This window comes from Notechis scutatus, chromosome 1 (assembly GCF_049901735.1).
Source record: "Notechis scutatus isolate UNSWTSFEM ecotype Mainland chromosome 1, rNotScu1.2, whole genome shotgun sequence".
NCBI classification, from domain to species: Eukaryota; Metazoa; Chordata; class Lepidosauria; order Squamata; family Elapidae; genus Notechis; species Notechis scutatus.
Window position 1 is genome coordinate 333140203 of NC_142009.1, and position 27276 is coordinate 333167478.

The 27276-nt window shown below is 47.4% G+C and overlaps 1 protein-coding gene across 4 annotated transcripts; it reads right to left on the reverse strand.

Moving 5' to 3' along the window:
* Positions 1–4681: 4681 nt before the first annotated feature.
* On the reverse strand, positions 4682–26287 carry TLE5 (TLE family member 5, transcriptional modulator). 4 transcript variants are annotated; one of them, XM_087952766.1, is made up of 7 exons: positions 25750–26287; positions 21498–21595; positions 20537–20600; positions 15396–15440; positions 12877–12939; positions 11237–11311; positions 4682–8381 (listed from the first exon to the last, which is right to left on the reverse strand). In XM_087952766.1, exons 1-7 carry the CDS (start codon positions 25774–25776, stop codon positions 8163–8165), a joined length of 591 nt encoding a protein of 196 aa, XP_087808892.1. In that variant the 5' UTR covers positions 25777–26287; the 3' UTR covers positions 4682–8162. The 4 variants fall into 4 exon arrangements, with proteins under 4 accessions (XP_087808892.1, XP_087808894.1, XP_087808893.1 ...); XM_087952768.1 differs by having other exon boundaries at positions 4682–8384; positions 21498–21571; positions 25750–26285; XM_087952767.1 differs by having other exon boundaries at positions 4682–8384; positions 21498–21574; positions 25750–26285.
* Positions 26288–27276: the final 989 nt, after the last annotated feature.

Genomic DNA, 27276 nt, shown 5'->3' on the forward strand with positions numbered 1-27276 from the left:
TCTATTCTACTCTATTCTATTCTATATTCTATTCTATTTTATTCTAATCTATTCTATTCTATATTCTATTCTAATCTATTCTATTCTATTCTGTAGTTTATTCTATACTATTCTGTATTCTATTCTATATTCTATATTCTATATTCTATTTCTATTTCTATTTCTATTCCTATTCCTACTCTACTCTACTCTACTCTACTCTACTCTACTCTACTCTACTCTACTCTACTCTCTATTCTATTCTATTCTATTCTATTCTATTCTATTCTACTCTACTCTACTCTACTCTACTCTCTATTCTATTCTATTCTATTCTATTCTATTCTATTCTATTCTATTCTATTCTATTCTATTCTATTCTATTCTACTCTACTCTACTCTACTCTACTCTGTATTCTATTCTATTCTATTCTATTCTATTCTATTCTATTCTATTCTATTCTACTCTACTCTACTCTACTCTACTCTACTCTACTCTACTCTGTATTCTATTCTATTCTATTCTATTCTATTCTATTCTATTCCATTCCATTCCATTCCATTCCATTCCATTCTATGTTCAATTCTACTCTATTTCTATTCTATTCTATACTATACTATTCTACTCTATTCTATTCTGTATTCTATTCTATTTTATTCTATTCCATTGCATTGCAGTCTATATTCCATTCTATATCCTATTCTATTTCTGTTCTATATTCTACTCTGTTCTATTCTGTTCTATTCTCTTCTCTTCTCACCTTATTCCATATATTCTGTTTCTATCTCTATTATATTTTTCTGTTCTCCTGTCTTTTCCAACCCTTGGATTTGACTCTCCTAGCAGAGGCTCCTTTCCACGAAGACAGGGGACCAAGTAAATCCTTCCTGGTGGGCCGGAAGACTCAACCCAGATCTGATCCTTCAACCTGCCAACCACGACGCCAGCCATAAAAAAAGGCCGGGCCGTGAATCTTGCCGGCCTGCTGGCGGCCTGCAGCTTCCTTTGGCAGTGGCTTGGCCTTCAGCGATGCCGCCAGCCTGCCTGCTTGCGCCGAGGATAGATTTGCAAAAAAACTGTCGGCAAGCTCTGCTCTTGCTGCGTAGAGGCTGGCTCCGTGCCCGTCAGGAGTCCTGCTCCCGAGCTGGCAAAGGCAATTGGCAATTTATCTTGCCGTGCTCCCCCTCCTCGGGCGTTGCTGCTGCTGCTGCTGCTGCGAAGGCCTCTTGAGTGGGCTTTCAATTATTGATGATCCCTGCCTTGCTGCCTCCCCCTCCCCCCCTTTTTTTCCCAGCCAGCATTTGCATTAGCCACGTTTGGAGAGAGGAAGGAAACCAAGCCGACGTGTTTATTTCAAGCCCAAACGTGTCCCCCCCCCACCCACACATCGTCTTACTTCCAGAAATGCCCCCAAGCCATCAAAAATCCAGCAGGAAGAGAAGAAGGGAAGAGATTTTTGCAGGCTGCTGGATTGTTTCCAGACCTGCATCCTTGGCCCCAGAGGGATAGCTGAGCCTTTGGCCTGACTGACTTGCCTTCCTAGGCCCAGAGAGGCCTACGCTTGGCTACAGTTTACCTCAGAATTGGGGTCACTCTTGCAGACAAGCGACTGGATCGTTGAAGGTTTTTTTTGTTTTTTTTGCCCCTATTCACTTTTGTTAGATTTTTATCCGATTTAGAAGTTGCTCGAGGAGGTAAATGTGCTATAATATTCCTTCCTCCTCCTCCTACTTTCCCCACAACAACAATCTTGCGAGGTGGATTGTGGTAGGAGAGAGAGGGACTGGCCCAAAATCACCCAGGCAGCTTTCACGGCTAAGGCAGGATTAGAACTCCCAGTCTCCTGGAGTTTGGCCCAAAATCCCATCTGGTTTTCGTGCTTACGGTGGGACTAGAATTCCCAGTCACCTGGTGATCGGCCCAAAGACATCCGGCCAGCTTTCATGCGTAAAGTGGGACTAGAACACCCAGCCCTGTGGCAATTGGCCCAAAGTCACCCGACTTTTTCATGCCTATGGTGGGACTAGAAGTCACTGTGTCCTGGCCATTGGTCCAAAGTCACCTGATTTTCATGCCTATGGTGGGACTAGAACTTCCAATCTCCTGGTAATTGGCCCAAAGACATCCGACCAGCTTCCATACCTAAAATAGGACTAGAACTGCCAATCTCCTAGCGATTGGCCCAATGTCACCCAACTGGTTTTCATGCCTATGATGGGACTAGAATTCCCAGACTCCTGGTGATTGGTTCAAAGACATCCCGACCAGCTTCCATATCTAAGATAGGACTAGAACTCCCAGTCTCCTAGCAATTGTGCCAACGTCATTAATTGGTTTTCATGCCTAAGGTGGGACTAGAACTTACCATCTCCTGGCGATTGGATCAAAGTCATCCAGCCAGATTTCATGCCTAGAGTGAAATTCAAACTCGCCATCCCCCGATTTCTAGGTTTGCCGCTTAAGCAGTATCACTAATTCATTCACTGATTTCATGGCTGCTTTGTTGGTCTACTCCGGCAAGCATTTGAATATTCCTGACAAAATTGGGCTGCGGGGGGAGCAGAAAATATTAAAAACAACTGCAACCCTGGGACACAACGAATGAATAATGAGATTTCGCCTTTAGTCTCCGTCTTATGGAGTTGGCAACTAACAGCTCTTGAATTGATTATTATTCCCAAAGTCCCTCTTGACCCTCTCGTATGCAGGCTTGCTGGAAACAAGATTCTCTTTGAGTTGACAGCAGATGAAAACTGCAGTGTAATCTTTAAAACAGGAATACAGGTACTCCACAAGTTACAAATGCCTTCCCAGGGCCTTAAGTCTGTTTTTCTAACCATTAAATTCCATTTGTTGGATAAAAGTCCAGTGTTCAAGTCTGCCGAGATCTTTTTGGATCTTGAGCCTATCTTCTGGGGTGTTGGTCATCCCAGATTTTGATGAGAACTCATCAAAATCTGCAAATTTGATAAGTTCTCCTTCTATCCCCTCATCTAAATCGTCTGTGAAGTCATTCAAGAGTACTGGGCCTAAGACAGAATCTCAGGGTACCCCACTGCATGCTTCTTATTATGTAGATACACATTGTTATCCCAAGCAAAAAGTTTGATATGGGAAACAAACCTGGTATCAGGGTTCCCACAGATGCCCTAATTAATTCATGAGCCTCAAGCTAAGTTTCAAAAGAAATCCAATTATTAGGAGCAACACGTTGGCACTTTCTGAAGTGCAGTCAGCTCTGCCCTATGTAATTTATTGCCCACCTATGACCCTGTTTCCCCCTTCCTATTGTGGTTAGCCGGCAGCAGGTGCAGACGATGGAGGAGAGCGAGGACTCAGATGAGGAGCCAGGACCATTAGGGAGTGAACTGCTGCCTTCAGAGATTGTGGGGGCTGGCAGCAGCGATGAGGAGGTTCCCGAGGAGCCTGTGCCAAGTGCGCGTGTGCGCAGGATTGCTCGTAGGAGCGAGCAGTTACAGCAGCATGGGCGACTTGGGAATAAGGCTGCAAGGTAATGGTCCCTCCCTCAAGAGGATAAAAGCCAGGTTTGAAGAAGCGTTCTTTGCAGAAGGCAAAGACGCTCTAAAACTCAGCCTCATGGACATTATAGTTAGTATTTCAAAACTCTTGTAAACTATTTCTTATCTGTGGGTTTTTGGCAGCCTTGAAAAACAACTTGGCAAGGCTCTTTCTTGTCGGAGCTAAATTAGTTGGAAGCAGCCTTTTATCTGTGAAGAAACAGTATTCGTGGATGAAACCTTAAAAGGTGGGGGCTGCTGCCTTTGTCTCGTGTTTGCTCTCTTGGAACCAGGTTGGGTCAGAACACTTCCAGGGTCTGTCATAAATCACATTATCCAACAGAGCACTTTCTCAATCAATACCATCTGGAGAAAGGTATGCATGGTATGTGTTTCTGGTCTTAGCGACCGACCGAGCTGCTCCATCAGTTCTCCCCCCTCCTTCTTATGGCAACTCGAGAACAAGCCAGGAATGCTTTACGAGTTGACACCTGGGTCTATAAAGCAAAGATCAATCCCCATTGGCTCTTTTATGTCACCTGACCACTGATATAACTGCAGTACCACCCCCTGTCAACAGAGGCACTCAAACATAACACTTGATAAAGCCACAGTGCCTTCTAATGGTATTAACAGAGAATTCCAAACACCGTATCTGTCATCTTCGGAAGCCATATTAGCACCAGAAGCTTCCATAACTGCCATTCTTGAGCCTGGGAAGAAGGGAGGGAGGAATTGCATGGAGCGCATATGGTAGACATAATAGCATTCTTTTTTATAAAGTCAAGGTCATGTTGTTCCTGCACCTGACTGAGTAGTAGTAGAGGGGACATCTCAAGTTGGGACGAATGGTGATTGGGGCATGTGATGGACGGGTGCAGGGGTTGGTTTTATAATATTTTATTTATTGGAGGGAAACCTGGAACTTTCAGATTCGGGATTTCCCAGTTTTCTATACTAATAAAAGGCAACTCTGAGAATGTGTCTGATTTGGAGTTATCTGTTGGGGTAGAGTTTTTCTGGAACACTGACAGTAGCATATTCAACCTTTTCCACTGGAGATTTTTAACCGATATATTTCAACCCTCATTTTCAGCCGCAAAGGGTTTGCGTGCTGGCCAAAAGAAACAAAACCGAACGAAATTTAAGGAAATCTACAAAGGCAATAACGAAGCGGTCGCAGTTTTAACCAACAATCTGATTTCTTTATTTGAAAAGGCACAGCTATTACATTTTCAATACAGAATTTTGTCTCAGTTCCTCTTAATATAGGGTCAAGTGATTAATAAACACACGGAGCCAACAAGATTTTTCTCTCTCTCTCTTCTCTGTCTCTAAAAGGAATATATACAAACACGAAAAATTATCTTTGTCGTAAAATTTTATTTGGGGAAATCGGAGGAAGAAAAAAAATAAAAAGGCGGGAAGTAGCATTACGGAAAGATAGAAAGAACTGCAGGATCCTTGGGGTGGTTCTGGTTTTTTTTTTTTTTTTAAAGAAATGGGAAGGGACATATCCACCCCTTCGCATCCTTTTCCACCCCCACATCCTCAACCCCCTGAATTTCAAACCATCCGGCTGAATAATCCAGCTGAGAAAAAGGGAGTCGAGCCATCTTTCGAGAGGTTCCCAAATCCCAGTTTTTTGTTTTTTTTTTAAACCCGAAAAAAAGGAGACCAGGGAAACAGCAAGGCAGGTTAAAAAAAACAACAACACGCCATTGAAGAGGTTCACCCAGAGCCAGAGATACCCAACTAATATATTTATATATTTATATATATTTATATATATATGTATATATATATAAAATTTTTGCTTCTGTGCTACCTTAAAAACAAAGAGACATGCATAATGACAAAGGTGCTTGCTTAGCTAAAACAGTGCTGGTGGGAGCAGAGGAGGGCCAGCGAGAGAGGAGTCGATTGGGCAGGGCAGGAAGGAGGGGTGTCGAGGGATGTGGGGTGGGGGCCTTTGCAAAGCCCAGAAGATACTGCTTGCGAGGGTTCGGGGTGAGGGGGGATCAGTGGCGAGATGGATTTCGCAGAGAAGAAGCCCCCATCGGCAGATGTGAGCTAAGTGCCGCCAAGGAGGGAGAAAGCAAATTAAGCTACCGACACGTGGCGTCCAGTGGGATCTGGCGGTTTGCAAATTAGCCAATGCCTTGCGGAGATAGTCTGACAGGGTCGGCCCCAGCCAGAACCTTTGCAAACCCCCCGCCCCACCCCCAGGAGTCAAACTTGGCTTGCTTTTCAAGGAAATCATCGGTGGGGACCGGTGGCTGCTTACGTTGACCACCCAAAATCAAACAAGACAACCCTGCCGTGCGGGACAGTCTTTTTAAGAGGTTTCTCCCCATCCTGTTGTTTTGAGCGTCCTTGAATTAGGGCTGCAACGGAGAGACCCAGAATTTCCACAGCTTAAGCAAGACAGCGGTTAAGGGAGTCGCCCCCTGATGTTATTACCCGTTTGCCTGTGGCCGTTAAGCAAATCGCTGCGGGGTTAAGTGAATCCGTGGGGTTGTATTAAAGGGAAATCCAGCTTTCCTCGCCAGTTTCGCTTCTCGGAAGCCAGCTGGGAAGGTCGCAAATGGGGATCCCGGGGACGTTGCAAGTGTCATAAATACACGCCAGTTGCCTCAGTGCCCGGATTCTGATCACGGGAATAGCCGTATGAGTGGGAGGCCGTTGCCACTTTGAATGGTCACTAGATGAATGGTTGTTAAGTCTAGGACTAGCTGTAATGTGTTGTAATGAACACAGCTGGTGAGGACTTGCAAGCAAGGGCGAGTTTGCTGGATCTAGGATTATTTCTGGAAGGTGGGGAGGGTCAGGGGGGTTTAACCCACAAGGGGGAATTTGTGCTGTTGGGAGGGCAAGCCGAGACCTCTATGACTCCGTTAGAATACAGGTAGTCCTCGGCTTACGGCCAAAACGGAGTCCGACACTTCTGTTGTTAAGCGAGACATTTGTTCCGCGAGGTTTGCCCCGCGTTACGATCTTTCTAGCCGCAGTTGTTAAGTGAATCACCGCAGCGGATAAGTTAGTAACCTGGTTGTTAAGTGAATCTGGCTTCCCCACTGGCTTGCCTTAAAAGGGGATCTCAAAGACCTTGGGACACACTGACGGTCGTAAGTCTGAACCAATTGCCAAACGCCTGAATTTTGATCATGTGACCATGGGGGGGAAATGTTGCAAACACCGTAAGTGTGAAAAATGGTCATAAGTCACTTTTTTCGATGCCGTTGGTAACTTCCAATGGTCACTAATTGAACGGCCACAAGTCGAGGACTACCTGCATCCAAATGGTAAGGATAGTGGGACGCAAAGGGGTGGGTGGGAGATGGGGGCTGGATGCAACATGTGGGGACCTTCATTCTTTGCATGTCAGCCATTTCTCTCCATATGGGGGCATTTTTAAGAGGGCTGGTGGGTTTCAGAAACTTTGCCGACCTATTCTGTTATCACCCTATCGGAGTTGCCCTCTCCCAATGGAGTCTGGCCTTGCCCACTGGGAGAGGGCACAAACCAGGGATCTCAAATCAGACAGGGAATGATGGTTTTCTTGGCTGGGAAGCTCGGTTTTTCAACGGTGGCCATTTTAAGAACCGTGGACTTCAACTCCCAGCATTCCCTTGCCAGCAGTGATTGGCTCAGCAGCCATGAGGCAAAAAAAGCTCATCCAATCAGGCGCGAGTCACTTCAGAACACCTTGTTAGCAAAGGGAAATTGGGTCATCAGTCAAGGACAACCTGTACTAAACAATCTTAACGCCCTCCACACTATCCACCTAGGTCAGAGGTCTCCAAACTTGGCAACTGGCTGAGGATTTCTGGGAGTTGAAGTCCACAAGTCTTAAAAGTTGCCAAGTCTGAGGGACCCCTGACCTAGGTCATGAGGCTGAGGGATTCTGGGAGTTGAAGTCCACCCATCTTAAAGGGGCCAGGTTTGGGACCCCTGACCTAGGTCATGATTTATTAAAGTGAGGCTGAGGGATTCTGGGAGTTGAAGTCCACAAGTCTTAAAGGGGCCAAGGTTGAGACATACAGGCTAGGAGGGCACCAGTGACTGGTGTTCCCCCCCCCGCCCCCACCTGTGGCTGAAAAGTTCCAGCTGTGTGATGGGAGGGGGGAGGAAATTTCCAGAATCTCTGGTTTCTCTGTAAATCTAGGATCGGGCAACAAACCCACATCCTTCCTTCCCCTTGGATAACTAACCCAGTTTGTTAACTTTCTGGCCTGACGAGACAAGCCATTGCGTGGAATCCTCGCAAAAAAAAGGCCTGGGGAAGCAGCATGGGTGTGGGGAGGGAATAACCCAGTTTAAGAACGCATCGTGGATATTCTTGATGCTGGCTTAACCTTTCGGGATGAATTTAAAGGGAGGAGGGGAGATAAGAAAGGGGAGGGGAGGTCCACCCCCTCAAAAAAAGGACGCAAAGGCCCCCAATTCATGCCTGTTTATGGGGCTGGAATGGAGGAGGGGCAGGAAAAGGAGGGGGGGGCTAAAATGTTATTGCTGCAATTTTGTCTCACCCCACCCTTTTGAAGAACCGTAGTTTGCCCGCCACCCCCAGAATTGGATTGAACGCGGTATCTTCTGCACCCCCCCCCCAGGATCGCCCCACGCTGCCCACCCGCACCCCCCCCGGACCGGACGAGATCCACCTAGTCAGATTTTTCCCCGTCGTCTTCTTGGTGGGCGTCTCCGTCGTGCCCGTTCTTGTCTTCCTTGCAGAGGTGGGCCTGGGAGCCCAGCGCCGAGAGGGAGAGCAGGCCGGTGCTGGCGCTCACGGCGGGCAGGGAGGGGGCCTGCAGCCCCACAGAGAGCGGGGTGAGGGGCAAGGCCAGCGCCTGCAGCTGAGAGAGCTGGTGGGCTTGGAGTTGCTGCTGTAGCGGAGACCCGGGAGAGAAAAAGGAGACGACAAATAAAAGAATGAGACACTTTCATCCCCCACCTTCGCCTTCTTCCGATCGCAATTGCTACAAGTGGTCTTCGACTTACGACAGTTCCTTTAGTGACTGTTACAATGGCACTGAAAATAGCAATAGCGCTGAGGCTTATATCGCAGGGCTTTACAGCCCCAGAGTCAGCCTACGGTTCCCAACAATCTGGGTCCTCATTTTACCGGCCTTGGAAGGACGGAAGTCAAACCTGAGCAGGTCAGGATCGAACTTAGTGGGCAGAGTCACTCTGCAATACTGCATTCTCACCAATGTGCCATCACGGTAGGTCTGTCCTTCCTTCCTTCCTTCCTTCCTTCCTTCCTTCCTTCCTTCCTTCCTTCCTTCCTCTCCCTCTCCTCTCTTCCTTCCTTCCTTCCTTCCTTCCTTCCTTCCTCCCTCCTCTCCTTCCTTCCTTCCCCAAAGCACTTATATTTATATACCGCTTCGCAGTGCTTTACAGTCCTACATGGTTTACAGCAGGGATCCCCAACCTTTTCGACGCCGCGGCCCGGTTCCGGCGTCAGCTGGGCGCCGCGGCCCGGTTCCGGCGTCAGCTGGCGCCGCCATCTTTTTTGACGAAAAATCACTTCCGGTGACGTCACGGAAGTGATTTTCGTCAAAAAATGGCGGCGCTTAGCGCTTCTGGTGAGCTTTTCGGGTAGAAATGGCTTTCTACCGGAAAAGCTCACCAAGCACTGGCGCCGCCATCTTTTGACGAAAAATTGCTTTTTTACCAAAAAAGATGGCGGCGCCCAGCAACCAGCGGCCCGGTAAGGCTTGTTCCGCGGCCCGGTACCGGTCCGCGGACCGGCGGTTGGGGACCCCTGGTTTACAGAAGTCAGCCTATGGCTCCCAACAATCTAGGTCCTCATTTTACCCACTTCGGAAGGACGGAAGGCTGAGTCAACCCTGAGCCGATCAGGATTGAACTAAGTGGGCAGAGTCACTCTGCAATACTGCATTCTCACCACTGTGTCACTACAGTTCTTCTTTTTTCTTCTTCCTTCCTTCCTTCCTCCCCCCCTTTTCCAGTTAACCCTTAAGACTTATAACATTAGCAATTAAAGAACAAGAAGTGAAATATTATATGATATGGGATTTATTTTATAAATGGTTGGAAAATAAAGTAAGAAGTTAAATGAATATTGTTATAATGATAAGGTATATAAGGTTGAGCAATTTTTAACATGAATGGAACCACAGTAAGAAATTTATATTAAATATAAATATTTGCACAAGATATATCTACCCAGTCGACACACTGTAACTGAAAGATGGATTTGTTGTAAAATAAAATAAAAAAATCCTAATTAAAAACAAAAAAACACTTAAGACTTATATACCGCTTCACAGTGCTTTTACAGTCCTCTCTAAGCGGTTTACAGAGTCAGCCTATGGCCCCCAACAATCTGGGTCCTCATTTTACCGACCTTGGAAGGACGGAAGGTTGAGTCAACCTGGAGCCTGGTGAGATTTGATCTGCCAAATTGTAGTCAGCTGGCAGCCAGCAGAAGTGGCCCTGCACTACTGCCCTCTAACTGCTGCACCACCGCGGCTCATAAAAAGGTGACTTTACGACCATTTTTCATACTTATGACCGTTGCAGCACCCTTGATTCTGGGAATTCAAGTCCACACATCTTAAAAGCACTTACCGCTAGTCCTCGACTTACAACAATTCACTTAGTGACCATTCAAAGTGACAAGGGCATTGGGGGGAGAAAGACTTACCAATGTGCCTACCGTTCCCTATCCTATTGTTTTTTTTCTCTTATATGTATCCATTTTGTGTATTCATAACTATATTTATACTTACACCTGTTATCTTATAATCGCTTGACAAAATAAATAAATAAATAAAAATGACTGTATTTCCCCACGATCACGTGATCAAAATTCAGAGGCCCGGCAACTGGTGGGGGGGTGTTGATGACGGTCGCAGTATCCCAGGATTCACTTTTGCGACTTTCTGACAAGCGAAGTCAATGGGAAAAATCCGATTCACTTAACAACCGTGTTAATAAACTTAACAGCCACAGGGATTCGCTTAACGATAGTGGCAAGAAAGGTCACCAAAACCAGGCAACATTCGCTTCGCCCACATCTCACTTAACTCCCCCTAGAGGTCAGGGGTCCCCAAACTTGGCAACTTTAAGACTTGTGGACTTCAAACTCCCTTTCAATTCATTCTGAAAGGTTAAGCCAGCATCAGAATATCCACGATGCGTTCTTAAACTGGGTTATTCCCTCCCCACACCCATCCTGCTTTCCCAGGCTTTTTTTGCCAAGACTCCACACAATGCCTTGGCCCGTCAGGCAAGAAACTTAACATACTGGGTTAGTTATCCAAGGGGAAGGAAGGATGTGGGTTTGTCCCAAACCTAGATTTACAGGAAAACCAGAGATCCTGGAAATTTCCTCCCCCTCCCATCACACAGCTGGAAGGTTTTCAGTGGGGCGGGAGGAGACCAGTCACTGGTGCCCTCCCAGCCTATGTCTCAACCTTGGTCCTTTTAAGACTCGTGGACTTCAACTCCCAGAATCCCTCAGCCTCAACTTTACGAAATCATGACCTAGAGGTCAGGGGTTATGTTGGCTGAGGAATTCTGGGAGTTGAAGTCCACAAGCCTTAAAAGTTGCCATGTTTGGCTGCACACGCATGCGCCCGCTCTAAATTAACAAAGCCACGTGCCCGTCAAACAAGAAGATATATGAAAGCAGGGAGCGCTTCTAATGGTTATATATCCCCAAGACCCCACCCCTCCCATCCGTTCTAACAAAAAGAGCATCACAGACCCGGATGATGGAATTCAGTTCAGGAGCTGTCACTTGTTTGGCACGCTCGATGGCTCCCAGGACCTGCTGTTGGTGCTGAGGGGGGGGGGGAGGGGGGGAGGAAGAGAAAGAGAAAACCATTAGAAGATGATGTGAACCGATCAGCAGGAGGATCAAAGGCAGAAGGGGGAAAAAAAGACAGTGTGGTTTGATGAGCCAATTTGTGCCGGAAAATGGCGTTTTCCATTCTTAACATGTTATCCAGATGTTCGGACTGGATTTGGCACTTTTGGCCCACCTCTGGAGTCCTTCCCAAAGACCTGGGATAGGCAGATGGGGAATGTTGGATGGGGTTGAAGGTACCGTCGCACGATGTCAGCTGTTCCAAGCAAAGCTGCCTTTTTGCAATTGTGACTGGTTTCGTCAATGCCGATGATGTTCATGCGTGCCAGATGCTTTGGGGCTGCTATCTTTGCTTTGTATCGTTATGATTCTGCTAATTCTCCCTTGTTTACCTCCACCAGGAAACGCCGTAACTCAAGAGGGGCCCCTCCCCAAATGCCTGCCGTTATAACCCGAGAACTTCCCAAGGCATCCCTACATGCCTTACCTGGAGCAGGGAAGGGGGAGATTTGAAGGGGTGAAGATTCAGATAGTGAAAGCCCCGAATTAAGGCAAGCTGAGATACCCGACTTTTCCAAGCCAAATTTTCAAAGCCAAGCATGAAAGCTGGCTGGGTGATGCTGAGCCAATCACCAGGAGAGTATGAGTTCTAGTTTCGCCCTAGGCATGAAAGCCAGCTGGGTGATTTTGGACTGTCTAGGGTATCATAAATTATCAGAGGCAGCTCTCTCTTGAGTGCGAAAATTCGCTAGAAATGGTCACACCAGTGGAGTCGCTGCTTATGGCAGTGTCATGAATCACTATCATGGAAATAGTGAGTTCTAGTCCCACCTTAGGCATGAAAGCCGGCTGGGCTATTTTGTACCATCCAGCAAGGAGATAGTGAGTTCTAGTCCCACCTTAGGCATGAAAGCTACTTGGTGACTTTAGGCCAATCACCAGGAGGTGAATTCTAATCCTACCTTAGGCATGAAAGTTGCTGGGTGATTTTAGGCCAATCACTGGGAGACTGTGAGTTCTAGTTCTGCCTTAGCATTAAAACTGCTGGGTGACTTTGGGCTATTCTGTAGGAGACAGTGAATTCTAGTCCTGCCTTAGGCATGAAAGTTGCTGGGTGATTTTAGGCCAATCACTGGGAGACTGTGAGTTCTAGTTCTGCCTTAGCATTAAAACTGCTGGGTGACTTTGGGCCATTCTGTAGGAGACAGTGAATTCTAGTCCTGCCTTAGGCATGAAAGCCAACTTGGTGACTCTGGGCCGATCACCAGGAGACGGTGAGTTCTAGGCATGAGAGCCTGCTGGGTGGCTTGGAGCTGATAATTAGGAGACTGTGAGTTCTAGTCCCACTTTAGACATGAAAGCCAGGGTAATCTGGAGCGGGTCATAGTTCTTATTGCGGGGAAAACAGGAGGAGGAAGGGATGTCGGATATTTTCGCTGCCTTGAGTTATTTGTAAAAACAATAAAAAGTGGGATATAAATAAATAAAAGTCGAACGAATAAAAAGAAAAGTTCCAGAGCAAAGAAAGGGGAATTTACCTCTTGCGACAGATATGGCAAAACCTGGGCACAAATGCCATTCAACCGCTTGACAATTTCAGCCTGAAATGGAAGATTTAGACACAAGGTTAACCCGGGGAAGCGTACTTCAATCAGCTGCTTGGAACAAGGCGACAAAAATGTGCTAGTGCATTTATGTGGCAGTGACAACCCAAACTCCAAAGCCAATGACACCACTGCAGCATTTTGCAAGGGACATCGTTAACAGTGTTTGTCGGGACAGGCTGCAAAATGACAAAAGGCGCATCGGTTGTGTCTTTTGCGTGGTGCGAAGGTGACACACGCTCCCTTTCAGTGGGCCTTCCTGAACGATGGGCAACGTTTCCGCCTTAGTACATCGGTTCAAAGACGCATCCCAGGGAATTCATCGGGTTTCTGGCTTCACACAAACACTTTTGAACTCTCAACACCGATTCGTGGAGGTTGGATTGTGCGAATGCACGCAAGTCTGTGTGCTGTGGGGACCGTGCCAGCTTTAACAAAATGAAAACAATTTGAGGTTAAAAAAAAAAAAAGAGCAAAAACAATGCCCAAAGTAAAGATGGGAATTATGTAGCCATTCTCAAACTGGTGATTTAAAGATGGATGGACTAACTCCTAGAATTATCCAGCCAGCCATTTTGGCCAGGGCATTCTGGGAATTGAAGTCCACCCATTTTAAAGCATACCGTCTGGGGGACTCTGGGAGGTGAAGTCTACCATCTTAAAGCACACTCACTGGGGAATTCTGGGAGTTTGAAGACCATCATCTTAAAGCCTGCTGGCTTGGGAATTCTGGGAGTTGAGGTTCACCCATTTTAAAGCCTCCTGGCTAGGGAATTCTGGGAGTTGAAGTCCACCCATCTTAAAGTCGCCATTTTGAAAAAACACTGATGCAGACAGTGGCCAAGAGAAATTTCCCAAAGTCCCCACTGAAAAGGGGAAAAAGTCTTTGGGTGATTCTGGTTCTCCTAAGAAAGGGATATGGGAATTGTAATTGTACAGTATTTTCACACAATTCAACCTCACGGTAATTTCTCAAAAATAAAAAGAAAAGAAAAAAATGCAGTCAGCTTCGTGGTTTAACAACCGGTGTTAGAAGATCTGGCAGAAGTTTACTGGGCTACACCAGTTATGGGCAACTATGGCCCTTTTACACCTGATGAACATTAACTCCCAGAATTTCTGAGCCAGTATGATGTGGACTTCCACTCCCAGAATTCCTGAACCAGCATGGCTGACTCAGGAATTCTGGGAGTGGAAGTCCACAGGTCTTAAAGGAGCCACAGTCATTCATTCCCAGGCTGGCCAGTAGCCTCAAATTGCATTTTAATTTTTTAAAAAAATATTAAGACAAGAATAAAGAAACGAGCTGGGTGGAGCTCATAAACCCCTCTTTTAATTAAATTTGTTTGCCTCCTCACGGCGTCTTGAAAAGACCAGGTGTGATCTGCAGATCGTTGCAGAAGGAAGTCAGAGCAGGTAGAGGATGACACGCAGATCGGATTAGCTGCAATTTAATTCAAATGTCATTTAAATGAAATTTCAATTATATTTAGCTGGTGTCTGGCAGACACGCCTGGTTGTTTGTAAGAGCTCTGCTTGTTTGAAGGGGTGGGGTAGCGGCCCTGGATATAATCTAAAACAGCACGTAGCCGATGACCTAAAATGCTCTCCAAGGGAGGAGATAAAAGTAAGAAAAACCCACTCCTCATTCAGCGGCCGTATACAGGTAGTCCTCGACTTACGACAGTTCGTTTAGTGACTTGTTTAGAGTTACAATGGCACTGGGAAAAAGCGACTTATGACCATTTTTCACACTTACGACCACATCTCCACGGTCACGTGATTAAAACCCAGACATTTGGCAACTGACTTATATTTACGACATATTTATGACCAGCAAAGTCAATGGCGGAGTTAGATTCACTCAGCCACAGTTTGACTAGTTCCGTGATGGCGAACCTATGGCATGCGTGCTACAGGTGGCACGCAAGACCCAGCCAAACTTACCTGCACTGCACATGCGCACGCCTCCCAATTGATTTTCGGCCCGTTTGAGGCCGTTTTCGCCCTCCCGGAGGCTTGAGGGAAGCCTCTGCAGCCTTGGGAGGCTGAAAAACAGGCCCGTTTCGGCACTTCCGGTATTTCCAGAAGGCCTCAAATGGGCCGAAAATCAGCTGGGAGGTGCACACCTGCGCAGGTAAAGGGGCAGGGCAGGGGTGTTGCGCACGCATGTGCAAGGGGGGCAGCGGAGCCCATTGCAATGTGGGTGCCTGCGCGCGTGCCTTCGGCATACCACAACAAAAAGGTTCGCCATCACTGGACTAGTTTAACGACTGCAGTGATTCACTTAACAACGGTGGCAAGAAAAGTCGCGAAATGGGGCAAACTCGCTTAACGAATGTTTCACTTGGCAACAGTGTTCTTAGGCTCAATTGTGTTCTTAGGTCAAGGGCTGCCTGTGTAAGCTGCCTTAAAAGTTCCTGACAGAGAGAATAATCATCTTAAAATCTCACCTGCTTATGCATTTCGATGTTGAGGCCATAGGACATCTCGTAATACTGGAAGGAAAGAAAAAGAGAGAGAGAGAGAAAAAATTAAAATATATCCTTGTTAGATTAAATCTAGGCCCGTTTCCTGTCTCCTAATTTCTGGAGTTGCCTGTACAGGATTTGAACCCAACCCCTGATTTTACTAAGAGAGAAGTACTCCATATTATGATCGTGGCTGGTCACAGCTTCTCTTCAGGCAAGCAACGGGCCGTGTGTGACAAGATTAGAAACAGACAAAGTTGTGTATTCTCCGTCTCGGGGGTGGGGGGGATTTTAAGATTCTGTGATTGCAAAGAGCTCGACTAGATGACCCTTGGTGGTCCCTTCCCAGTTCCCAATTCTGACACTAATTGGCTTTCCTGCTCATTGCAAAGGGCTGGGCTAGATGACCCTTGGAAGCCCCTTCACAATTCTTGGCGCTTTCCGATTTTCCTGCCAATCGCAAAGGAGTGGAATAGACCACCTTTAGGGATCCCTTTCCACACCACAATTCTGACACCAACTAGTTTTCCTGCCCATTGCAAAGGGATGGAATAGGTGACCTTTAGGGGGTCCCTTCCCGGTCCACAATTCTATCTGGCTTTCCTACCCATTGCAAAGGACTGATTACCTTTGGGGGTCCCTCCCCAGTCCACAATTCTATCACACTAACTGGTTTTTCTGCCCACTGCAAAGGGCTGGACTAGATGACCGTTGGGGGTCCCTTCCCACTCCACAATTCTATCACACTAACTGGTTTTCCTGCCCATTGCAAAGGGCTGGACTAGGTGACCCTTGGAAGCCCCTTCCCAGTCCACAATTCTATCACTCTCTCCATTGCAAAGAGACAGCCTAGATGACCCTTGGAGACCCCTCCCTACTCAACGATTCCATGAATCTCAGCAACAGGAAACAAAGCAAAACAAAAAACCCTTTTGAATTTTAGAAGAGCAACGGCACCCCATGCAATTCCTCTGCCCTTTCCATGCGCCTGCAATTTTGCCACACCCACAATTAAAATTTCCTTCCTGGCACGGGATTTAAATCAAAGCTCCCCTCTGCGGCCAGCAAATTATTATTATTGAAATAGCTTTACCGTAAAAGAGCGTTGGGGCAAGAGAAGATACGGAAGTGGGAAAAGGATAAACAAGATTTAAGAGGAAAGGAAATGGCTGAACCAAGAAAAAGTTTGCATAGCGGAAGTCCTCGATTTACAACAGTTCAGTTAGTGACTATTTAAAGTTACAACAGCACTGAAAAAAGAGACTTATGGCTGTTTTTCACACTTAGGGCTAGCATCCCTGTTTTCACGCGATAAAAAATTGGTACACTTAGCAACTGGCATGTATCTAGGACCGTTGCATTGGTGAACAACTGCATTGGTTCACTTAATAACTGTGGCAAGGATGGTCATTCAAACGAGGCAAAATTCACTTAACAACTGTCTCATTTACCAACAGAAATGTTGGACTCGATTGTGGTCGTAAGTCAAGGATTATCCGTATAGACTATGGGCATATTGATTTTGGTCGCACTTGCCCCAGGTTCTGGCTCCGCCCCCTTTAAATTTGGCCCCGCCCACAAGCCAGCTTTTGCTTAAGCCAAGGCAATTTTAGGGAAACGGAATTAAGATTTAATTCTGCAGATCATGCCGGAAGGCTGCTAACCAAATTAAGACCAAGCCATGATTTTGGACACAACCAGGATAAATTTGGTTTGATCATGAGCCGCCTCTGCCTTCCAAAGCAAACCAAAAAGGAATTTAAGGCATTAAAAAAATTTTTCCCACACACAAAACTGCTCTTGCATTCATTTATTTACTTTTTCCTTGCTTTTCATTAAATTGTTCCTTGCGCAACCTACACATTTAAGCAGGGGGGAAAAATCACCAGCAACAGATGATCAAAATATATACCAGTAGTCCTTGACTTATGTCCACTCACCTAGTGACTATTCAGACGCCCGGCAACCAGGCTGAATTTTATGGCCATTTGCATCCTCTTGGGCTCACATAACTAAGTTTTGTGACATTTTTGCCAAATGTTTGGCATTTTCTTTCGGTTTTTGGCAAAACCAAAACCAGAGTGAATCATTAGTTCATTTTATGCCTGTGACGTTCATTTAATGATTGCCTTGCTTCGCTTAATAACACCACAGAAAAGGTTGTGGAATCATAAAATAACACGATCAATTTTGTTTTACTGCCACAAGTTAGAACTGCAGTGGGCAGCCTCCATTGCAGTCATCACTCAAGGATTACTTTCATGGTCGTAGATCACATGGAGAAATATTGCTAATTCCAAAATTTTATGGCCAGAAAGTTCAGGTTTTGTAGTCAGAAAACCTCAATGTATCCTTGGTACACGTAAGTTCTCAACTTACAACTATTTGCTTAGTGACCATTTAAAATTATGGCATCATGAAAAAAGTAATTTATGAGATTTTTCACACTTAAAGCTAGCAACCCCTCGATCGTGTGATCAAAATTTGGACGCCTGGAAAGTGGCCTGTATTTATGACAGTTCCAGAGTCCTGGGATCAGCCAATGGGGAAGCCAGATTCATTTAACAACCGTGTTACTTAACAACTGTGGTACTTAACAACTGTGGTAAGAAAGGTCATAAAATGGGTCAAAACTCACTTAATGACTGTCTTGCTTAGCTAGCGATGGGAAATTTTGGGCTCACTTGTGGTCCTAGGTAGAGGATCAACCGTGCATTGTTTTCCCCTAAATGCCATCTCTGAACTCTGTAGATGGTTCAAGGAACACTTCCCAAAACTCACACAAAATCAAAATGATTTGCTGGATATTGAAAATATTGCAAAAATATAAAATGTCACCAGTCTTCTTTAAAAAAAAACACAACAGGGGTTTTTTTTTCCCTGCGAAAAAATATTTTATTGATCCTTAAGTCAAATGAGTTTCGTATTGTCTTTTTTAGCGGATTCAATAGATAAGTTTTCTACGAATGGGTCCATTTTAATTTTTAATACTGTAAATATAACCTATGCCAACAAAAGCTCTGTTTGGGGCGTCCTCCATGACTTTTAAAATTTGGGAAAGGAGGCCCGAAACGCTGGCTTAGATTAAAATTAAACCGCAATCCTGCACATTTTAATCCACTTAACATCAGAGAGAGCCAAAATGTTTCCCCTCCCCTTGCAACCACACACATTTCTTTAAAGTAGCCACCATGCCATTTGGGGGCCTCTGGAATTAACTTGAGGAAGGGATGAACCAATTAAAAAAAACCAAAAAAAAAAACAACAAATTCAATCCTTCTGGCTCGCCTTAACTGCTCTTTGCAGGCCTGGGGGGGTGGGGGGGGGGAGGGGAATCTAAATGCTCCTCATTAAGGACCAGAAACTTGACAAGGCAGAGGGTTTGGCTCACTGTGGGGTTCTGGCTTCTAAATGGAAGAAGTGGGCACAGGAGGTGGCTTGTGGCTTTTCTTGACTCTCATGAAAGGTTAGTATGTGCTTTTTCTTTTTTTTTTTTTTTTTTGCCCTTTTCTTTTTAATTGAATTTCCTAGGAAACAGAAAGCATTTTTATGTCTTATCTCTCTGCTCCAGAGAAGGTGTGGCAGCCTTTTTCTGGAGGGCCTGGGAACTGGTTTCGCTCAAGGCTAACAACATCCATCACCTTGAATCTTGGCAGCAGCAACAGGCACAGCTGGCCACCTCCAACCGGCACGTCAAGGAGAGCTAGCTAGCTATGTCCTGATAAAAGCTAAATAAATAAATAAAAAAATAAGCCAGGGCCTAATGCAGCTGCCTGGGTGACTTATGCAAAACAGTAAAAGCCTCGGTTTTGCAAAAAACCAAACAAAAACAAAACAAAAAAACCCCCATACACACGAGAAGAGCCTGAATAAAGGACATCAAAGAAATTCCTTCCAGAAGGCTACAGAATCCTTGTTCTCGTTTCTTGGGGACCTTGCCAGGGCCTCCTTAAACTTCTAGTCCTCAAGAGAAAGAAAGGGGGAAAAAGAAAGACGAAATGGGAAAGGAGAAAGAAAGAAAGAAAGAAAGAAAGAAAGAAAGAAAGAAAGAAAGAAAGAAAGAAAGAAAGAAAGAAAGAAAGAAAGAAAGAAAGAAAGAAAGAAAGAAAGAAGGAAGGAAGGAAAGAAAAGAGAAAGACAAAAAGAAAGAGAAAGAAAGAAAGAAAGAAAGAAAGAAAGAAAGAAAGAAAGAAAGAAAGAAAGAAAGAAAGAAAGAAGGAAGGAAGGAAGGAAGGAAGGAAGGAAGAAGGAAGGAAGGAAGGAAGGAAGGAAGGAAAGAAAGAAAGAAAGAAAGAAAGAAAGAAAGAAAGAAAGAAAGAAAGAAAGAAAGAAAGAAAGAAAGAAGAAAAGGAAGGAAGGAAGGAAGGAAGGAAGGAAGGAAGGAAGGAAGGAAGGAAGGAAGGAAGGAAGGAAGGAAGAAACCCCCAGAATTGCTCAATGATGAGATGGGCAGCATATAAATTTAATAAAGAAATAAAATTAAAATGGATTTTTGGACAGAGGGGAAGAATCCAGAACCAGAATCCAACTGAGATGGACACCCTTTGAATGGTGTAGGAATGGATTTCCAGAGGGGGAAAAAATGCAGACTACAGGATCCAGGAGCACTACCCAGGTGACCCTGAGGACCCAGATAAACCTTAGGATGCAAATGACCAACAGTATCAATCCTTCCGTTCCCCACCATCCAGTCAGAGCTGAAGAAGCTCCTTGGATGAGAAGTGAAACGTCTTCAAAAGAAAAAAGAAGAAAGTCCAGTTGCCTCCTGAAAAAACCAAAAAGCACCTTTGGGACAACTGGATGATTGAGAATCTCTTCAACATCCAACTGAGAACTACTTTTAAGGCAGTAATTTTTTTGCGGGGGGGTGTTTTTAGTTCACAGGATTTGATTCCTGGGTGGGTGGGTAGAATTTAGCTTGTAGAGGCCTTTAGCTTCCTATCACTTGCATTTGAACAGACAATCCTGCACTCTGTTTTGGTTTGCAAAGCATTGCTCCTTTTATGTATTGGGGGTGCGCAGTGGGGGGGGACACACAGGACGACGACCATTTGCAACTTTGCCTCACAGGACTCGCTGCTCTTCTTGGGCAGGGCCCCGCCGACAGCGAGTGCGAAACTTACCATCACGTAATGGCGCTGCATCTCCGACTTTTCGCTGGCCAGCTTGTCGCATTCCAACTTCAGGCTGTTAAGAAAGAGGGAAATTGGGGTGGTGGGCATGGGGGAATGAAGTGGGGGGGGGGGGGGCTTCTCTGCCGTTTGGAAACGTTGCCTGACTTCCATTCAGTGGCCATTCAGAGTTAAAAGAGCACTGGAAAAAAAAAAAAGCGACCGACCACCGGTCCTCGCCCTTACGACCATTGTAGTATCTCCCAGTCAGGTGATCAAAACGTGGGCCTGTTTCTGAGCTTGAGATCTCACACCATCCTCTAGCTTTTTTTAAAAAAATATTTTTTTTTAAAAGCAGAATGCAGTTTATAAAATATGCCTCCATTTCCAACTGCATCCAGATTTTTAAATTTTTAAGGATCAAAGAATGAAGATGGTCAGTGTTTCAGATTATGGCAAAATAATGGTGGGTTCTGCAGTCCTTTGCAAAATACGCCGAAAAGGGATCTCAAAAGAGAGGGGGAGGCAGATCCGGAGATCAGACTGGGATCTCTTGAGAAAATCTATAGATGATCTGCAACAGACTGGCAAGCATGTCTGACTTCAAATGGAGTCTGCCACATTTGGCAACTTGTGGACTTCAACTCCCAGAATTCCCACTCCTGAATTAAGGCATCGACCCATAAGCTTGCAGGCTGGGGAATTCTGGGAATTGAAGTCCTGAAGTTGCTGAGGGCGAGAAACACTATTCTATAGGATGCCCAGGGGAGATTTTAACACCATTGCACCAAGACTGCCGAGATCCTCATAAGCAAAAATGGTGCAAATACAGGCCTCAGTGATCAATCACATCTGAGTGTTGGTCCCATGGGATCCAACCTTCTTTTCGATTTCACCAACTCCCACATCCTGGCCTAAAAACCACCGTTCACACAACCGTGGGCTGAAAGCTGGAGAAAACTGGGCGATTTACCTGTGATACTGTGCCTGCAGCAACTGGAACTCATCTTTAATCCGGTCGCAGGAATCGGAAGTGGTGAACTTCAACTGCTGAGGCAGATGAGAAGAGGCCTGAAACAGAATTGTTTTTGGGGGGATGAGGGGGGGGGGGAGAACTATCCTTTTAGCCAATTAAAAATGACCCTAGGAGCCTGCTTTAATAGTGTTTGATTTGGTATAATTATTAACTGCCTGCTCAAGACACTAGTCCTCAAGACTCACCAAAGAAACCGTCCACTGCACTGTCAAGCAAATGGCATAAATGGTGGTTTAGGAGGTACTGTGGCCATGTTTACACCCCATCTTAAGTTACAATGTGCTTCGCCTGATTTCAGCTTAATGAGACTACTCAAGGTATAATTCGACATAATCCAAAACATAATCAATGAATAGAATAGAATAGAATAGCAGAGTTGGAAAGGACCTTGGAGGTCTTCTAGCCCAACCCCTGTGCCTAGGCAGGAAACCCTACACCACTTCAGACAAATGGTTATCCAACATCTTTTAAAAACTTTTCAGTGCTGGAGCATTCACAACTTCTGGAGGCAAGTTGTTCCACTGGTTAATTGTTCTCCCTGTCAGGAAATTTCTTAGTTAGTTCTAGGTTGCTTCACTCCTGGATTGATTTCCACCCGTTGCTTCTTGTCCTGCCCTCAGTCAATCCTCAACACATTTTACACAGCCACATTTTGAGAATCGGTTTGGACTAGTAGTGAAGATTTTGAACTAGAAAACCAAGAGGTTAGGAGCTGGTGGGCTTTTTAGTCCAATCCCTTTCTCAGTCCAACCTACGCTGGATGGGGAATTAGTGGGAGAGACGTCTCACCTACGCCAAAGGCTCAGGCTGGAAAACAACAAAGACCCTGCTTGTCAGAAGTCAACTCATAATCATTTGTTTAGTGACCAAAGTTACAATGACACTTTTCACACCGATGACCATTTGGGGAGCTTGGCAACTGATTCGGCATTGATGACGGTTGCAGTGTCCGTTGGTCACGTGATCACCATTGGTGGACTTCCCAGCCGGCTTCCAACAAGCGAAGTCAAAGGGGGAAAGCCAGCTTCATTTAAGGACTTGATTCTGCAGTGATTCACTTAACAACGGTGGCCAAAGTGGTCATAAAATGGGGCAAAACTCACTGAACAATGGCCACGCTTACCAACAGACCTTTTGGGCTCAAGTGTGGTCATAAGTTGAGGACGACAGTGTAATTTGACTTGTTTTGATATAATCCAGCTGGATACATCAGTTTCCTATCTGGACAGCTGCAAACAGATGTTTTACAGGAAACAGCCAATTTCAGCAATCCAGCCATTCTGCCTGCCTTTAGCAGCTGCAACTATTAGTAGGTTTTTTTTTGAGAAGGCGTCTCCCATTTTGGATGGCGAACACCAGGATTATAGGTAGTCCTCGACTTATGACCATAATTGAACCCAACGTTTTATGTTGAGATTTTGTTGATTGAGTTTTGCCCCATTTTACGACTTTCATTGCCCGCATTTTGTCAGGAGGTTGCAAAAGGGGATCATTTAACCCCTGGGACACACTGCGACTATCATAAATAGGAGTCAGTTGCCAAGCACCTGAATTTTTTGGTCAACGTGACTATGGGGATGCTGCAACAGTCATTAAGTGTGAAAAAGGGGTCATAAGTCCCTTTTTCCAGTGCTGTTGTCACTTAGGTCACTAAATGAACGGTTGTAAATCAAGGACTCCCTGCATTTTTTTTCCACCCACCCCCATGCACTGTTGCAGGCCTCCTGCTAATCCCTGGCTTGTTTTAACATAAGTGTGTTAAATTAGTCACCCTCAGTGGAGTCCAAACATTACCTACCATAAGTTGTAACACAAAGAGTACAAGTCGTAAAGGTTATGTTCAGGTTATTGATAGGGAAAAGCCCATCCTGGCTTAATTGGATGTGGGCATCGCCAATCCAAACAACATCTAAGAATGTTATGCATATATTAATTTTATTTTCTATAATGCATTAATTTTTTCTTTGGTGCCAGAAAACTTTTATTTTGGGGGCCTTCTTCAATAACCTTTAACAAATCCAGTCCTTTGGAAATCTCTTCAGCATCAAAGCCAGATCTTCTTTCCTTCCTTGATTTTTCTATAGAAAACCAGCCGGATTTTATTTTCTTAGGATCTGGGGACTTTTGCTATATCACCCACGAACAGCTTTTACCACAACAGCACAACCTGAGGACACACAATCTTTTTGTCCCCTCCAAGTCCTTTGACCTGGGCTCTTGAAAGCGATTTTTTTGTTTTTTTTGGAGTGGGTGGTACGAAGCAGGGAGTTTGCTTAAGTTTTCGCCCTTCCCCTTGTTTTCAGCCTGGGCCTTCTCCTTTTGAAAAGCAACATTAAACCCGCTTTCCTGTCATCGGAAACCCAGTGACCTTCTTCTTGTTTTCATTTCATTCTATTCTTTGACGTCCTATAAAAATCAGCTTTTTGTGTGTGTGTGTGTGTGTGTGTGTGTGTGTGTGTGTGTGTGTGTGCACCCAACCTCATTTTTCCCACCAAGCAAAGGACAGGCGGCCTTGTTTCTAGTAGCGGTTTTCATTGTAAGATCCTGTTTCCTTTCATCCGTTTCAACCCCACAGATATCAGAGTGCAAAGGTGTGTGTGTGTGTGCCTGAGTTTATTTATTTAAACAACCCCTTCCAGTCCCCATATTTTGCCAATCCCATCATCTCTTCCAACCCAATCCCACTTTTCCTACTCTCAAACCCATCTGACCCCATCCGTGGCCCTTAATGGGACTTTCTGTGGGCCTTCCCAAGCCTCTCTCACCCATCCACCCCAGCAGGAAAGGCTTAACTCCCCTCCTCAATGAGGACTAGTTACTTAACCCACTCTCATCTTCTCCAGTCACCCTGCCACCATTGGGGCTCCATGAACTTTTCTTGGCCCCCTTCCATCCAGTTGATGCCAGGCCTGTGCCCTGCGGGTGTTTTTTGGGGGGGGGCATCACTGGGGTCCACATCCTCCCCCCCAGGCTCAACCCAAAGGTTCTTCTCTCTCCCACCAGCCCCAAGTCCATGCCCTTCTATGCCCCAATTCTGTGGCTTCCCCTTTAAGAATTATTTTTGCTTGGGGGTGGGAATACCTCCTGCAGAGGAACCCCTTCCCCTCAAAACCACCTCCTTCTGGCTGCACCACCCACACCTGGTTCCCCCAATCCTCCTTTCCCCTCTCCCCCCACCCTTCTCTCTCCTTTATACCCAAAACTCATTTGCAAATCCAGAGTGGGGTGGTGGTGGTGGAAATCACGTCTTGCAATCTCCAATACCCCCCTCTTAATATTGGAAGGGGATCCCCAACCTCTCCTGACCTCTGGTTACCCCGATGCCCCTGCTCCTGGGCACTCCAATGCCCATGTTTCTGGGAACCCCGATGCCCGTGTTTCTGGGCACCCCAGTGTCCCTGCTTCTGGGCACCCCAATGCCCATGTTTCTGGGCACCCCAATGCCCATGTTTCTGGGCACCCGTGTCCCTGCTCCTGAGCACCCCAATGCCCATGTTTCTGGCACCCCAAAGCCCATGTTTCTGGCACCCTGATGCCCATGCTTCTGGGCACCCCAATGTCCCTGTTTCTGAGAACCCTGGTGCCCGTGTTTCTGGGCACCTGTGTCCCTGCTCCTGGGCACCCCAATGCCCCTGTTTCTGGGCACCCCAATGCCCATGCTCCTGGGCACCCGATGCCCATGCTTCTTGGCACCACGATGCCCATGTTTCTGGCACCCCAATGCCCTGCTTTCTGGGCACTCCAATGGCCATGTTTCTGGGCACCCTGATGCCCATGTTTCTGGGCACCCCAATGCCCCTGTTTCTGAGAACCCCAATACCCATGCTCCTAGGCACCCCGATGCCCATGCTCCCGGCCCACGTTTCTTGGCACCTCGTTGCCCTTGCTTCCGGGCACCTCAACGCCCATGCTTCCCTGCCCCTTCCCCTTTTCTCTCCCCTCCCTCCCTCCTTGACTCGTGTGTTTTTTTGCCCTCCTTCCGGGCGAGATCTCTGCCCTCCCCTCCCGAGGGTCCCCGATCCTCAACGCCCCCGCGGCGTTTGACTCCCCCTCCCCTCCTTCTCCCTGCACCCAACCGCCCCCGCCCCCATCCCGCATTCCCACGACGCTCCTCCTCCCCGGGCCCCGAGTAAGCCAGCAAAGCCCCCCCGTCCCCCCCCACCCCATCCTCCATCCTCCTCCTCCTTACCGAGTGCCGGCTTTGCGGAAACATCATGCCAATCGGGGGCAGCCGAGCCGGAGGCAGCCAGCCGGCTGCTGCACCCCGCTGCAAGCCGCCACCGAGCGGGGCGAAGGCGGCCGAGAAGGAAGCGCACCAGGCGGCGGCGGCGGCCGGTCGTCGAGGCGGCCTTTTGTGGGTTCTTAACCGGGCCGGGATGCGCCCCCCTCCCTCCCCTCCGCGAGACGGAGCTGCTGCCGGCACAACCCCGACGGGCCGACTGCAAAAGCGGGGAGGCCCCGGAGGCGTCTCGGTGACCACCCGAGGGCGGCTGTGCGGGCCTGGCCGAGGCCGGAAGGACGGGAGAGGGCCAAGCGGCGCAGTTCTCCCGGGCCTCGCCCCGCGCCTTCTTCCTCCGCCTCCTCGGCAGCTGCTGCCGCTGCTTGTGCCGCTTCTGCCGCTCCTATTGTCTAATGGCGGCTGCAGCGGACCCCCGCGCTCGCTCCTGCGGCTGAGCGGCAGCACCACCTGCTGCTCCGCCGCTGCATTTCCGAGCCGGCCTCGCCCCCCCGCCCGGCCCACCCCCACAAACACGCCACTCGCCCCGCCCCGCCCGCGCTTGGCACGCCGCTCCTTCCCCCCGCCCCCCCACAGGCCCCGCCTCCTCCTCCTCCCTTTCCCCTCCCCGGGGCTGTGCGCGTTCCGGCAGGCGGATGCAAAAGGGGAGGGGAGAGAGAGAGAGAGAGGGAAGGAGAAGCCGCGTGGCCTGGCCTCGCCCCCACCCGCCCGCCCGCCCGCCCGCCCGCGGGAGGAAAGCCCCCTCTTTTGCAACGGTGCCTGGACGGGGGGGGGGTCGCTTCCTCATATTCCACCTTCCCCCCACTCCCCCACTCTTGAGCACCCATGCATGCACGGGGTCGGTTCCAGATAGATTCCTCCCCTTCTACAACCCACCCACCCCAGTCTTTGCATCAGTACGTGGAGGGGGTCGGTCCTAGGTATCCCCTCCCCCACTCCTTGCACTGATGTGTGGACGGGTCGGTCCTGATATCCCCTCCCCCACTCCTTGCACTGATGTGTGGACGGGTCGGTCCTGGATATCCCCTCCCCCACCCCTTACACCAATGCGTGGATGGGGTCGAACACATATCTCTTCCCTCACTTTTTGCACCAATGCATGGACGGGTCGATCCTGGATATCCCCTCCCCACTCCTTGCACCAATGCGTGGATGAACACAGATCCCCTCCCCACTCCTTGCATCGATGCGTGGACGGGGTCGATCCTGATATCCCCCCCCACTCCTTGCACCAATGCGTGGATGAACACAGATCCCTCCCCACTCCTTGCATCGATGCGTGGACGGGTCGATCCTGGATATCCCCTCCCCCACTCCTTGCACCAATGCGTGGATGAACACAGATCCCTCCCCACTCCTTGCACCAATGCGTGGACAGGGTCGGTCCTGGATATCCCCTCCCCCACTCCTTGCACCAATGCGTGGACGAACACAGATCCCCTCCCCACTCCTTGCACTGATGCGTGGACGGGGTCAGTC